This window comes from Salvelinus sp. IW2-2015, linkage group LG17 (assembly GCF_002910315.2).
Source record: "Salvelinus sp. IW2-2015 linkage group LG17, ASM291031v2, whole genome shotgun sequence".
NCBI lineage: Eukaryota > Metazoa > Chordata > Actinopteri > Salmoniformes > Salmonidae > Salvelinus > Salvelinus sp. IW2-2015.
The window spans coordinates 33,277,380-33,292,159 of record NC_036857.1 but is presented as its reverse complement, the minus strand read 5'-3'; the positions used below and the strand labels follow the sequence as shown (position 1 = coordinate 33,292,159).

Sequence of the window (14,780 nt, the reverse complement as noted above, 5' to 3'; positions counted from 1 at the left end):
GAGGGAATCTGCTGATTGGGCACTTTCTCTAAGCGCTTCTCTCCCACTCTTTCTCTCTCTTTGACACAGTTGTCCTCTGTATTCTGCTTTGTCAGCCTCAGGCATTTTGAGTTCTTGGGTTCCTGCACGACTGCTTTCATGTGCCATGCTGGGGCCCTTGTAATGCCTGTGGGAGATTTAACTTAGCTAAAAATTAAGTTTCTCTTGGCGTTTTGGACTGTAGCTGCCAGTTCATTGTCTCACTTCAGATAGTGTGACTTGTGAGTGTAATGCCACCTGTTGGAAGATAATGCAAACTGTCTTATCAAAACATGATAAATATGTTGATTTACAGTTGATATACATAGATTCGTGGTGGTCTTAGGTATAAGAAAATAATGCAGTTTGAGCGGACAATGCTAGCAATAAGCCTTAGTCTTTCCTTAGTTATCTCTATCGAACTGACCGCTTTTAGGAAGTACTTTTAAAAAGTTGCGATTTCTCCCCCATCCTTTGATAAAACCTTTCCTAATGTTGACACTTACTGTTTCGACTGATCCTGCTTTTCCTGGTTGGTTCCTTTTGGCTGTCCTGTTGCCACAGCAACCTGGGGATGGACATCTACTCTGGGACCTTTGCTCTGATTGGTGCAGCCGCCTTCCTGGGAGGTGTGGTCCGGATGACCATCAGCCTGACTGTCATTCTCATCGAATCGACCAATGAGATCACCTACGGCTTGCCCATTATGATAACCCTCATGGTAAAGTACACCTCATTGGTTTGAACTTACATTCACAATTTAGTACACTTGCATCAGAGTTGGTACTTACAGGATTACGTGTGTGTGCGTATGCTCAGGTGGCCAAGTGGACGGGGGATTTCTTCAATAAGGGCATCTATGACATCCACATTCATCTGAGAGGAGTGCCACTGCTGGAGTGGGAGACAGAGGTCGAGATGGACAAGTAAGAAAATACTACTACATTTATGATAATAAAGATCAGTGGTCATTGTATCCAAACCCACTTACAACTAACACATTTCTCTTCAGTATACACGCATATTCTGTATATATGCGTCCCTTTTCAGCCTTTAACCAGCTGTGTAATCTGTTGATGGGTTTAAAAAAAAAGGATACATAAAAAAAATATATATATTTTCCTTTTTACTTGAAAATAGATTACCTTTTTTCAATGATTGAATTGGAATTTTACTTTCTGAATTGACTGACCCTAACCCTGGTACATGTGTGTCCCTCTTTTTCCCCCAGACTGACGGCCAGTGACATCATGGAGCCCAACCTGACGTACGTGTACCCKCACACGCGCATCCAGTCCCTGGTMAGCATCCTGCGCACCACCGTCTACCATGCCTTCCCCGTGGTCACCGAGAACAGGGACAACGAACGGGAGTTCATGAAGGGCAACATCCTCATCAGCAACAACATCCGCTTCAAGGTAGGAGCCAGGGCAACGTGCAGATAGAAATTGCATGAATAGAACTGACATGATTCTACATGTTAGAGATGTTTGTTCTACTGAACCTATTTCTATCTTAGCATTTCACTATGTTGTGTCCTGGGGTGTATGCATTAGTTGCAGATCGTAGCGAAACGTTTTGCCTGGTTACTCTAGGACCCCAAAATATGCAAACATAATGAAACTGGGAGSGACCTACCTGGTTTTATCCAATAGAAACTCTTGTTTTCATTACAAAACTTTTTCCATTTGGATCATCAGGCCAAACGTTTTGCTACAGTGTGCGACAAATGAATACACGTCTGCTGAAGGTGCCCTTGCCATACCACGAATTGCCACCAGGAGTAATCAGAACCCTGTTATACTGTATAATGCTGGGCCTACKGATATAGGCCACTTAGTTTGGCCGTGTTTCCAATAATTGGAAAATGTTGTTTATCCTTCCTTGCCCCCCTCCTTGTAGTATTGTTACTGTAAAGCCCTTTGTGACATGTTGTTAATAACAAGGCTAGTCACATCTATTTATATGTTAGGGCAGTGTCAGTAATTACATTAGGGAATGTAGGGAACAGGGATGCACAGACAGTCTCACGGTCTTTTACTGTAAAAAGATTTACATTTATATGAACAGGAAGGTGTGTCTGTGGAGCATGCATGTGCAACCCTGCCTTCTCCGCCCACCTCCTCCTCAGAAAGCAAGCGTGCTGACGCGGGCCGGGGAGCAGCGGCGGCGCTGCCAGTCCATGAAGTCATACCCGTCCAGTGAGCTGCGCAACGTGTGTGACGACCAGCTGGCGGCCGTGGTGCCTGCTATGGAGGAGGGCCAGGACATGCTGCAGCAGATGCTGGAGAGGAGGTGAGCCCCACACACACATACGCACACCTTAATTCTCACACCTGACTTGACCCCATCCCATTTTTTATAACACCAACCATGTAACCATCCTATTCCCTGTAACTTTGACTTGGGTCAAATTTTATTTTTATTTTTTATCCATCATTCTTCTGAAATGAACTATTAATAAACTTTGCACACYTTGTAATCGATAGATTCACTGTAATGAGTCAGTCCGGTGTTTCTATTTGGAGAAAGTGCTGTTCTAACGTTTCTATGACTGTGTGTATGTTTCTAGACATGCACCCTACCCTAACCTGTACCCAGACCAGTCCCCTAGCGAGGAGTGGACCATGGAGGAGCGCTTCCGACCTCTGACCTTCCACGGCATCATCCTGCGCTCTCAGCTGGTCAACCTGCTGATCCGTGGCGTCTGCTACGCAGAGAACCAGTCGGTCAGTGGCCCAACTCCCAACCCACTGGACAACAGGGTCGTATTCATTAGTGATGGGGGGGAAATATCGATACAGGAGAGTATTGCAATATTATTTTTGCATTCGATTCTCTGACTCAAAGTATTAATTTTATTATTTTTTAATTTTTTTAATGGGGAGTTAATGTTAGCTGGTGCTAATCGGCTCTACCTGTGCCAAAACGCCAGTATTTCTCATCATATGGTTTGTTATCCATCGGCCATTTTATTTCTATGACTTATTAAAACTTGTTTTCTCATGCCTCTGTAGTGGCATGTAGTAAGACCTGCAGTGAGCCAGTTGTTCGAACATCGAATCACAATAAAATTGCAGTATCAAATCGCAATAGATATAGAATTGTGGTACATAAAGAATCGCACCTAAGTATTGTGGTAATATTGTATCGTGAGGTCCCTGGCAATTCCTAGTATGAGGTATGAAAGTGGCGTGTCAGTGGCATGTKATTTTCCAGGAAGTAGCCTTATAGTTTTTAACTCTTGTAACCTTTTTGAATGATATTCAATGGGAAAAACGGAGCACAAGGGTCTTGAACGCAAAAACGTAATAAATGAATCCTCAAATGCAAAAATTATTTTATATGTATCTTAAATTACTGGATTTTCACTAATGTTATGATATAATCGTCAAGCCCAATCAAAAGATTAGGGGAAAGGACCCGGAAGTATGACGTAGGACGATGTCACTTGCACATCGTATTTATTAGGCAACAAATTGAATAAAACGGACTGAAACATGAAGGAACTACCTGAACTCTCGTTTTTGTTCTCTGTTGCAAAACGTTTTGCTACGTTTTGCCACTGTGCTGTGCACTAATGAATACGACCCAGGAGTTAGTCAGTGTGTGTGTGTAGTGTTTCTACACATGTCCTCGTGTGTGTATGTCTGTGCACCTTTTTATTTGTCTGTCTGTGTCCACATAGAGTGCCACGCAGCCGAGACTGTCGTACGCTGAGATGACGGAGGACTACCCCCGTTTCCCAGACATCCATGACCTAGACTTGGCCCTTCTCAATCCCCGCATGATAGTGGTACGACCCAGTCCATCACACAGCTACTGCTGCACTTACAATCAGGGCTCTAAATTAAACATTTTCATTGGTAGCACTGGTGCTCCCAATTTTCAAAAGTTAGGAGCACAACATAACATTTATGAGCAGCAGAAAATTCATTTAAAAAAAAAAAAGTAGATTGAGATATAACCTACAGTACATTCGGAAAGTATGCAGTCCCCTTGACTTTTCCCACATTTTGTTATGTTACAGTCTTATTCTAAAATGTATAAAATATTTTTTTCCCTTATCAATCTACACACAATACCCCATAATGACAAAGTAAAAACAGGTTTTTGCAAATGTGTTAAAAACCCCCCAGAAATATCACATTTCCATAACTATTCAGACCCTTTACTCAGTACCTTGTTGAAGCACATTTGACAGTGATTACAGCCTCGAGTCTTCTTGGGTATGATGCTACAAGCTTGGCACACCTGTAATTGGGGAGTTTTTCCCCCATTCTCTGCAGATCCTCTCAAGCTCTATCAGGTTGGATGGGGAGCGTCGCTGAACAGCTATTTTTCAGTTTCTCCAGAGATGTTTGARTGGGTTTAACTCCAGGCTCTGGCTGGGCCACTCAGGGACATTCAGAGACTTGTCTCGAGGCCACTCCTGCCTTGTCTTGGCTGTGTGCTTAGGGGCGTTGTCCTGTTGGACAGTCTGAGGTCCTGAGCGCTCTGGAGCAGGTTTTCATCAAGGATCTCTCTGTACTTTGCTCCCTTCATCTTTCCCTCGATCCTGACTAGTCTCCCAGTCCCTGCCGCTGAAAGACATCCCCACAGCATGACGCTGCCACCACCCTGCTTCACCGTAGGGATGGTATTGGCCGGATAATSAGCGGTGCCTGGTTTCCTCCAGACGAGACTCTTGGCATTCAGGCCAAAGAGTTCAATCTTAGTTTCATCAGACCAGAGAATCTTGTTTCTCATGGTCAGCGTCCTTTAGGTGCCTTTTGGCAAACTCCAAACGGGTTGTCTTGTGCCTTTTTACTGAGCAGTGGCTTCCGTCTGGCCACAGTTTGTAGTGTAAAAATTATCATAATTTTTTTGGGGTCCCGTGACCATTCTCTTTGCCAAAATTCAGTTCACGGCTGAATCTACAATTACAATTTTTTTTACGCAACATGTAAAGTGTTGGTTTCATGAGCTGAAATACAAGATCCCAGAAATGTTCCATGTGCACAAAAAGCTTATTTCTCACATATTTTGCCAAATTTGTTTGTATCCCTGTTAGTGAGCATTTYTCCTTTGCCAAGAAAATCCATCCACCTGACAGGTGTGGCACATCAAGAAGCTGATTTGAACAGCATGATCATTACACAGGTGCACCTTGTGCTGGCGACAATAAAAGACCACTCTAAAATGTGCAGTTTTGTGACAACATAATGTCCCAGATGTCTCATGTTTTGAGAGACATGCAGTTGGCATGCTGACTGCAGGAATGTCCACCAGAGCTGTTGCCAGATCATTTAATGTTAATTTCTCATTTTAGAGAATTTGTCAGTACGTCCAACTGGCCTCACAACCGCAGYCCACGTGTAACCACGCCAGCCCAGGACCTCCACATTCACCTGTGGGATCGTCTTAGACCAGCTACCCAGACAGCTGATGAAACTGTGGGTTTGCACAACCAAATAATTTATGCACAAACTGTCAGAAACCGTCTCAGGGAAGCTCATCTGGGTGCTCGTCCTCACCAGGGTCTTGACCTGACTGCAGTTTGGCATCGTACCTGACTTCAGTTGGAAAATGCTTGCCTTTGATGGCCACTGGCACGCTGGAGAAGTATGTTCTTCATCGATAAATCCCGGTTTCAACTGTACCAGGCAGATGGCAGACAGCGTGTATGGCGTTGTGGGCGAGCGGTTTGTTGCTGATAACGTTGTGAACAGAGTGCCCCTTGGTGSGGTTATGGTATGGCCAGGCATAAGCTATGGACAACGAGCACAATTGTACAGAGATACCGTGATGAAATCCTGAAGCTGATTGTCGTGCCATTCATCCGCCGCCTTCACCTCATGTTTCAGCATGATAATGCATGGGCCCATGTCGCAAGGATCTGAACACAATTCCTGAAAGCTGAAAATGTCCCAGTTCTTCCATGGCCTCCATACTCATACACTGGATCGACATTCACGACAGCGTGTTAGTTTAACCCCTTCAAATTAATGGATTTGGCTATTTCAGCCACACCCGTTGCTGACAGGTGTCTAAAATCGAGCACATTGTAATCTACATTGTACGGGCCATTCTACTGCAATGTTTGTCTAAGGAGCTCATAACTTTCAACGTGGCACCGTCATGTCATAGGACCGTTCCAACAAGTCAGTTGATAACATTTCTGCCCTGCTAGAGCTGCCCCGGTCAACTGTAAGTGCTCTTATTGTGAAGTGGAAACGTCTAAGGGCAAGAACGTCTCAGCCGTGAAGTGGTAGTCCACACAAGCTCACCGCATAGCGTGTAAAAATCGTCTGTCCTTGCTTGCAGCATTCACTACAGAGGTCCAAACTGCCTCTGTAAGCAACGTCAGCACAAGAAATGTTCATTGGGAGCTTCATGAAATGGGTTTCCATGACAGAGCAGCCTAAGCCTAAGATCACCATGTGCAATATCAAGCGTTGGGTGGAGTGTTGTAAAGCTTGCCACCATTGGACTCTGGCGTAGTGGAAACGCGTTCTTTGGAGTGATGAATCATGCTTCACCATCTGGTGGATGCCAGGAGAACGCTACCTGCCCCAATGCATAGTGCCAACTGTAAAGTTCGGTGGAAGCCCCTTAGTTCCAGTGAAGGGAAATCTTAACTCTACAGCATACAATGACATTCTACACAACTCTGTGCTTCCAACTTTGTGGCAACAGTTTGGGGAAGGCCCTTTCCTGTTTCAGCATGACAATGCCCCCGTGCACAAAGCAAGGTCCATACAGAAATGGTTTGTCGAGATCGGTGTGGAAGAACTTGACTGGCTTGCACAGAGCCCTGACCTCAACACCCTCGAAAACCTTGAGGCTGAATTGGAACAACGACTGCGAGCCAGGCCTAATCGCTCAACATCCGTGACTGACCTCACTAATGCTCCTGTGGCTGAATGGAAGCAAGTCCCCACAGCGATGTTCCAACATCTAGTGGAAAGCCTTCCCAGAAGAGTGGAGGCTGTTATAGCAGCAAAGGGGGGACCAACTCCATTTTAATTCCCATGATTTCGGAATGAGATGTTCCACGGGCAGGTGCCTACATACTTTTGACCATGTAGTGTATCTGATGCACCTCTGTATTCCCAGCAATGTGGAATCCATAGATGTGGGCCTAATGAATTTATTTCAATTGACTGATTTCCTTTTTATGAACTTTAACTCAGTAAAGTCTTTACACTGAACAAAAATATAAAACCCAACAATTTCAGTTTCATACCCCTAGCCTATATGAAATATAGCTACTTCTGAAGCACATGTTGTGCTATAGAAACTAATATGTAACCCTGTAAATACATTTATTTAAAAAAATATATAATATGGATAGAAATACATGTCATTGAAATTAGAGTAATTGTGGAATATTAGGTTTCCATGCATTGCATTAAATGGTACACTGTTTCTTTAAGAGCGTCACGTTTGTGCTTTGTCACCTAAAAGGAACAATTTTCCTCAAAAGTGTTGAGGCTTTTTGTTGTTACTACCTGGTTACATGTTTGTGATAGTAAGTGATCATCTTCTTTCACTTTCAGGACGTCACCTCGTACATGAACCCTTCCCCCTACACAGTGTCCCCAAACACACATGTGTCCCAAGTGTTTAACCTGTTCAGGACCATGGGCCTTCGACACCTGCCTGTGGTCAACGCAGTAGGAGAGGTGAGTTAAAATTCCCACTCCTTAACTTCCCGTTTCCTCTCTGTGGCCTGGGTCATATTCAGTAGGGCAGTGTTTCTAAATTCCTGGTCCTTTGTTTTTGACCTAGTACCACCCACCTGGTTCCACTAATCAACTCAAACTTTTGATTAGTGGAATCAGGTGTGTAGTGCTCTGGCCCCAAAAAACATTTGCAGCCCTTTGTGTCCCCGGGACCAGAATTAAAAATCACTGCATTAGGGCACACCATAGCAAAATGGTTTGCAACGGAAATGGAAAATAAGCATTTCTTATTGGACAAGTTCAGGTAGTCCCTCCCTGTTTCTGTCAGTTTTCTTAGGATTGATGGCTTATCAATACAACCCAGATGAGGAATTATAATAACTGACACACCAAGCTGTGTTGGCCACTATAGCCTTAATGCTTATTAACGGTGACATTTTAATAACATAAAAAGTGGCCTTGTCAAAATACACTTTATGTACTTGATGCAGTACGTATTAAAGGTCCATATTGTTCCATTCTAAACCTGCATGTATAATCAACACTTACAAAAATGCAGCTTCAAGGGACTAACACCACTTTCTTTTCTTTTTTTGTCAAACTGTCTAAGATATTTGCATTTGCCTAGAAGCACTAAGCAGAGGAATGGCTCAGTAGCTAACTACTGTGGCTAATTAATTATTTTTTAGTCTTTCTAGAGTGGAGGAAGCAGTCTTCTCCATGATGTCGCTCCCTGTACCTTCTCTTTCAGATTGTGGGAATAATCACACGACACAATTTAACCCACGAGTTCCTCTTGGGGAAACTCAGACAGCATTACATCACCATTTGAGCTCCAGAGTCCAGTCTTTAAAGCCGTCAAGAGTCGCCCACGTCTTGCAATCCCTCCTTCAACTGGACCTGTACCATACTTTTCCATGTCTTATCCATTCCCCCACACCCACACTCAGTACGACACGATGGGCACACACCTCTGTAACGAGAGGTTAAAGGATTACTTTTGTCTGCTCCGGAGCCTCTACAGCCCAAGACTTCCCCCCCTGTATCCCAAGTGTCCACGCTTTATCATCTTTATCACTGTAACACTTTTGTTTTGACTTCTAACTGTACATTTGAATTGTATGTTCTCTGTGTATTTAAATGTATTATACTATATATTTGCGCAAAGAACATTTCACTGTGCCGCCAGGGACGATCAAAGTAGGCTTCTCCTGCAGTGTTATCAAGATGTCACATTACGGACCATTTCTAATCAAGGCATATGTGTGGAGCTACATTAACACAAAAATACAGAATTGCACTCGCATATGTTAAGCTTAACAGAGGACAGTTAATCTCACAAATATTCAGGCAGCAATGTTATGGGTGTGTTTCGAAAGGACAGAGGAAGATCGAGGAATATGGTGTATGTCAAGACTGGATAGAATCGACCAAGGTTTTTTAGTTTTAGTTTTGCGTTAGAGGGTGTGGGACCAAGAAAAGGTCCCGCATATTTTCTAGACAGAAAAGGGTGGACATTTGTTTGTCAGTATTAAGTACCTCTGTAAAACCTTTGTGGAAATGTTGCCGTTGTTCACCTTGTAGATTCACATTGCAGGTAACCAATTGGGAAACCAATAATGTGGTGACTTTCTGGCTAGTTTTCCCATCCATGTAGGTTCTGTTGGTGGTACTTTAAAGGTAGAATCCGCAATATGACATTATCACAGAACTCAAGAGATGGTGTAATGGTGCTTTCAAGACTGGGAACTCAGGAAAAAAARGAGGTCAAATCAGGACGTCAGTYATCTTCAGGTCGGAAAGTCGAGTCTCTAGAAAGAGGCCAGAGTTTCCGACTTGGATGACCGTTCAAAACTATTTTTCTAGGTTCCCAGTTGTCTTGTGCGCACTGAAGTCAGAGATTTCCGAGTTCCCAGTTGTTTTGAACCCAGCATAAATTGGGATAAGCCAGTAATGGCTGTGCTAAGTTGATTTGTGTAAGTATGGCGTTTGCCCACTGTCTATTAGGGGTGTAATGGTTCACCAAACCCACGCTTCAGTACATATTGCGGTTTTGGGGTCATGGTTCGGTCTCGGTACAGCGGGAAAATTAAATGCCATTCACAATCTTCCTGGCATTGTCTGTTGTGACAGGATTGTTATGTTGGGTCTCAAGTTTCCACTCTGATGCTGCGTTTGTAARCATGTGGGAGGTGAGAATTTACCAGTTTTGAAGTCATAAATATCAGTTGGATGCATTCATGTGATTTGATCTCGTTGAGAAACGCTGATTGACTAATGGCCAACAAGCTGCGTCAACCATAAACTAAAAGTACAGCTATCATGCGTGTAAACAAATTATAGTTTCAAAACCTCAGTAATAGATGCTGTAAATGCTGTTTTTTTATTTTTATTAATGTTTTGTTGCATTTAACTGCCAAAAATGCTCTTATAAGTGGCRATTTTCGTCATAGGTGACTACAGAGATCACCATCCATGTGGGACAAGTGGTTGCTCAGGATGATCGACAAGTAATTCATTACCAGTTAGAGGGCCGTTCAAGTGGATTTTTCCCAGTAGTATGTGGTAAATTCCCACTTCCCACTTGGTTATGAACGCACCATGACYCTGCCTCCTTCAGTGCCAGATGCACACMTGTAGCTCTCATAAAGGGGCCGTGTCTGTAGCACAGTACATTTCCCACTCCAGGGTAATGTGTCACTGTTATGTGCAACACAGYGTGCATTGGCCAATTCATTGAAAGCTTTGGCTTTCTTATATAGAGCGGGTGTACTACCTGTTTGCTGAAATGGGTGCAAGAGGGAAGTTCATAACATGGCTCGATCACTTTCACGGGGTGCTGAAACCCCCTATTCTCAACTACAGAATGGGTGCATATCCGTGGCTATAAACCAAAGACTGTAAAAAATTAATATAAACTTAGCCTACCTATCGCTCTTGTAATMTATTTGTCCCGGTCAGATTTAGCTGCTTGAATTTAGAGGGGAGACATTTCTTTGCGTTTCCGTCTTGCGCCAGTATACTGGAGTGATGTCGGCGTAAATCTGCCAACATATTTGAGGTGTTGGCAGCTGCATAGGTGACATTGTTATCCACAACTCTCTATCCATCGCGGTTGTAATTTACTGGGAGGAAACCAACATGTTCCCAAACTTGAGATCTAAACGATGATGGAGGATCCTCTAATTCTGGTTTATTGACCCCACCACTCGCCATTGTACAGAACTAATTATTGGCTGCGCCTCACAAAAAAATGTAATCCGTCAAATAAGATTACAATTAGTTACAATGTGCACATAGACTCTACTTGTTTTAACGGAATAGCCTGAAAAAAAAATGCAGATCAGATTTACTCGAGGCATAGGCCTACAATGCAGCATAGGCATAGCTTATAGGCCTAGTGTTTTTATGTTGTAAATAAAAACATTTTAATGTATTAATTTGGGGTCACAGTGCGGACCGAACCGAGGTCCCTGTACRGAACGGTTTATTACAAATACATGTACMGTTACACCCTTGCTGTGTATGGTGATGTTATATTGCAGAGTCTACCTTTTTAACATGTGATTAAACATGATGATGAGGCCAGTGCAGCTTTTCTATAAATYGTAAAGATGGATGTAAAGTGAATCAATTATGACAAACCATGATGGCACATACAGTGCCTTCAGAAAGTATTCACACTTCTTGACTTTTTCCATACTTTGTTGTGTTACAGCCTGAAATGTCTTGAGTCAATAACTATTCAACACCTTTTGTTATGGCTAGCCTAAAAAAGTTCAGGAGTAAAAATGTGTTTAACAAGTCACATAAGTTGCATGGACTCTGTGTGCAATAATAGTGTTTTATCATGATTTGTTTTTGAATGGCTACCTCATCTCTGTACCCCACAGATACAATTATCTGTAAGGTCCCTCAGTCGAGCAGTGAATTTCAAACACAYATTCAARCACAAAGTCAGGGAGGTTTTCCAAAGCCTTGCAAAGAAGGGCACCTATTGGTAGATGGGTAAAAAGCAGATGTTGAATTTCCCTTTAAGCATGGTGAAGTTATTAATTACACTTTGGACACCCAGTCACTCACTACAAAGATTCAGGCGTCTTTCCTATCTCAGTTGTCGGAGAGGAAGGAAACCGCTCAGGGATTTCACCATAAGGCCAATGATGACTTTAAAACCGTTGCAGAGTGTAATGGATCTGACAGGAGATCCGAGGGATCATAAACATTGTAGTTACTCCACTATACTAACCTAAATGACAGAGTGAAAAGAAGGAAACCTGTACAGAACAAGGCACTTAAGTAAAACTGCAAAAAATGTGGCAAAGAAGTWAACTTTTTGTCCTGAAATACAAAGTGTTATGTTTTATGCAWATCCAACACATCACTGAGTACCACTCTTCATAGTGGAGGCTGCATTATGTTATGGGTATGCTTGTCATCGGCAAAGCCAATGGGGTAAAAYAAACAAAAGAGCTAAGCACAGGCAAAATCTAATGCAAGACTTGAAAAGGGCTGTCTAGCAATTATCAACAACCTGCTTGACAGAGCATAAAGTATTTAAAAAAAGAATAATGTGCAAATATTGTAACTTACTGAGAAAGACTTACTGAAAGACTTACTGAGAAAGACTCACCGCTGTAATCCCTGCCAATGCTGATTCTAACATGTATTGACTCAGGAGTGTGAATACTTATGTAAATTAGGTTTTTGTACTTCATTTGTAAAAATGTATAAAAACTTTAACTTTGTCATTATGGGGTATTGTGTCTGAGGGAAAAAAAAATATTGAATCAATTTTGAATTCAGGCTGTACCACAACAAAATGTGCAATAAGTTCAGGGGTCTGAATACTTTCCACATTTTGTTACGTTACAGCCTTATTCTAAAATGGATCTAAAAAAGAAAATCCTCACAATACCCCATAAAAAAAAAATATTTTTAAGAAACCGATACCTTATTTATAGAAGTATTCCAACACTTTGGTATGAGATCACAAGTGAGTCATTATGGGGTATTGTGTGTAGATTGAGGAAAAATAATTTTTCATCCATTTTAGAATAAGGCTGTAACGTAACAAAATGTGGAAAAAGTCAAGGGGTCTGAATACTTTCCGAATGGACTGTATACACTAAGCATTCCTTGTTATGTTTGTGTCATGTTTTTTGCTCTGTTTTATTTAAGAGTTTATTTTTATGAAATGTTATTTGTATGATTTGCTTCATGTACTATAAATGGATAAAATGATATGGCGTTACATTTGGTCTAGAACAAGATAAATAGTTGTTACTTTGGGGGGGGGGGGTATTTATTGTTTGTAGCATTGCCATAGCGAGGGTTGCAAAATGTAAGGGTATCTTTCCCAAAATTCCCTGGTTTCAGGAATCGTCCAACCAGGATTTCTGGAAAATGTTGGAATTTTGGGTAAGTTAACATCCACACTAAATGTGTCTCTGCAGATGACATGGATCAGATTAAGTTGTATGAAAAATGGACAAGTGGTAAATGTGCTATGCTTAGCCATTGTCAGGACCAGAGGGACCGTCGTCGTCGTCCCCCCCCCCCCCTCCAAATAACATTATGGACACACCAGTGTTTAGTAAATCTGCTGTGGAGGTTTAGGCACTGCTCTGAGRTTGGTGATACGTTTGTGGAAGCTTGACATACCGTATGTAGGAAAGCAAGCCCATGGCAAACAACATAGGTCCCTGGGAAAGAGAAAGCAGAAACCTCTGTCTTGTGCCTTGACATTACTCTTCAAAATAAAGATCCCTTTGTTTTGTAAATCATTCAGACGTWTCCATCCTATTTTTTTATAATTATCACTTAAAAATGTTTTAGAAGATATAATACAAAAGTGTTGTTATTTTCACTTATTCTATACATACAATATATTCTCATATTGTCCGACTTAAACTTTCCAATGCTTGAGTAGTCCAGAATGACTTAAGACTCCCTGTTGCCTGGTACTAAAATGAGGGCATGCATGATCAGGCTGGCTGTGTAAGGCAGTAAGGTGTCCTGATGTGCCGGATACGGGGGCATTCCACGAGGTCCAGGTCTGAGTTTTCCACATTTGACTGGCTCTGGGAACCTATCCCACACTTATAAACTACTAATCTGGCCAATCTTCCCCCACAGTGGAAAAATCCATTGGCCATCAGACCTGTGCTTATCACTGGGATCACAGTCACTGACAAGCCCTGGAATCCACCTGGAGTTCCATAAGGGTCAGTTGCGGCGCCACTTAAAGTTTTCAAGCGATGGTGACACACTGTTAAGAGAAAAGTCGCTAGGCGCATCATTTGTGTTTAATTAGTTCCTACACAGCTCAGCTGCTCCTGTATGTAGCACCTTCTCTCAATGGTCGCTGCCATCTTTGGTAATACATTGTGTGCAGCATTTTAAAAATATATATTTATGAATTAATCACATTCTTTATGTCAGGGTMAGAGGTTATTTTTGTCTTCCTGTACCGAAGTGGCTGTTATACAGATTTTTACTATTTCCTGGTGTTGTCTCATATTGTAGCCACCTCAGTGCTTTCTCGAACGATCATTGTAGGCTATAGGGCAGGGATACTCAACTAGATTCAGCKGCGAGACCTTTTTGTCTTGAGAAGATGGTCAACATAATGCGAGCATCTGGCCTCCCTTGAAAAAAAAGGTATAAAACATTTGCCATTCAGTGTTGAGCTCAACTGTGTATGGTCCTGGCGCACCAAAAAAGTGTCAAGGGAAGCCAGCTTGGATTTTGGCGTCACTCCTATCAAATCCCAATGAGAGCATACGTCATTGACAGAAAAACTTGAATTGTTGCATCTTGTTGTGTTGTTGTCCTCCAGTGGCTAGCTAGCTAGCAAAAATTGTCCCTTTCATAAATTAGCCATGAATGGAGATAGGGGTTTTAATTAATTCTCCATACTGGCCAATGATTATAACAGCGATTCTGACCCAACCATTAATACAAACATTGTTGTGATGCAAAAATTCTAGCTAAATGCTTGGCGCATAGAATTAAAAAAGGTATTGTCAGATATTATCCATCCTAGTCAGACTTTTTTTTTTACATGGACGATACATTGGATAATATAAGACA

General features: G+C 42.2%; 1 protein-coding gene across 1 annotated transcript in view; it reads left to right on the top strand.

Annotated features, from left to right (window-relative positions):
• clcn6 (chloride channel 6) overlaps positions 1-13,471 on the top strand; it is a 29,237-nt gene extending 15,766 nt beyond the window's left edge. The window contains exons 15-22 of the mRNA XM_024005993.3: positions 583-739; positions 838-944; positions 1,250-1,436; positions 2,150-2,313; positions 2,591-2,747; positions 3,707-3,814; positions 7,560-7,685; positions 8,437-13,471. Of these exons, the coding sequence (XP_023861761.1) occupies positions 583-739; positions 838-944; positions 1,250-1,436; positions 2,150-2,313; positions 2,591-2,747; positions 3,707-3,814; positions 7,560-7,685; positions 8,437-8,517 (1,087 nt within the window). The 3' untranslated portion in view covers positions 8,518-13,471. The remainder of the gene's footprint in view (positions 1-582; positions 740-837; positions 945-1,249; positions 1,437-2,149; positions 2,314-2,590; positions 2,748-3,706; positions 3,815-7,559; positions 7,686-8,436) is intronic.
• The last annotated feature ends 1,309 nt before the right edge of the window (positions 13,472-14,780 follow it).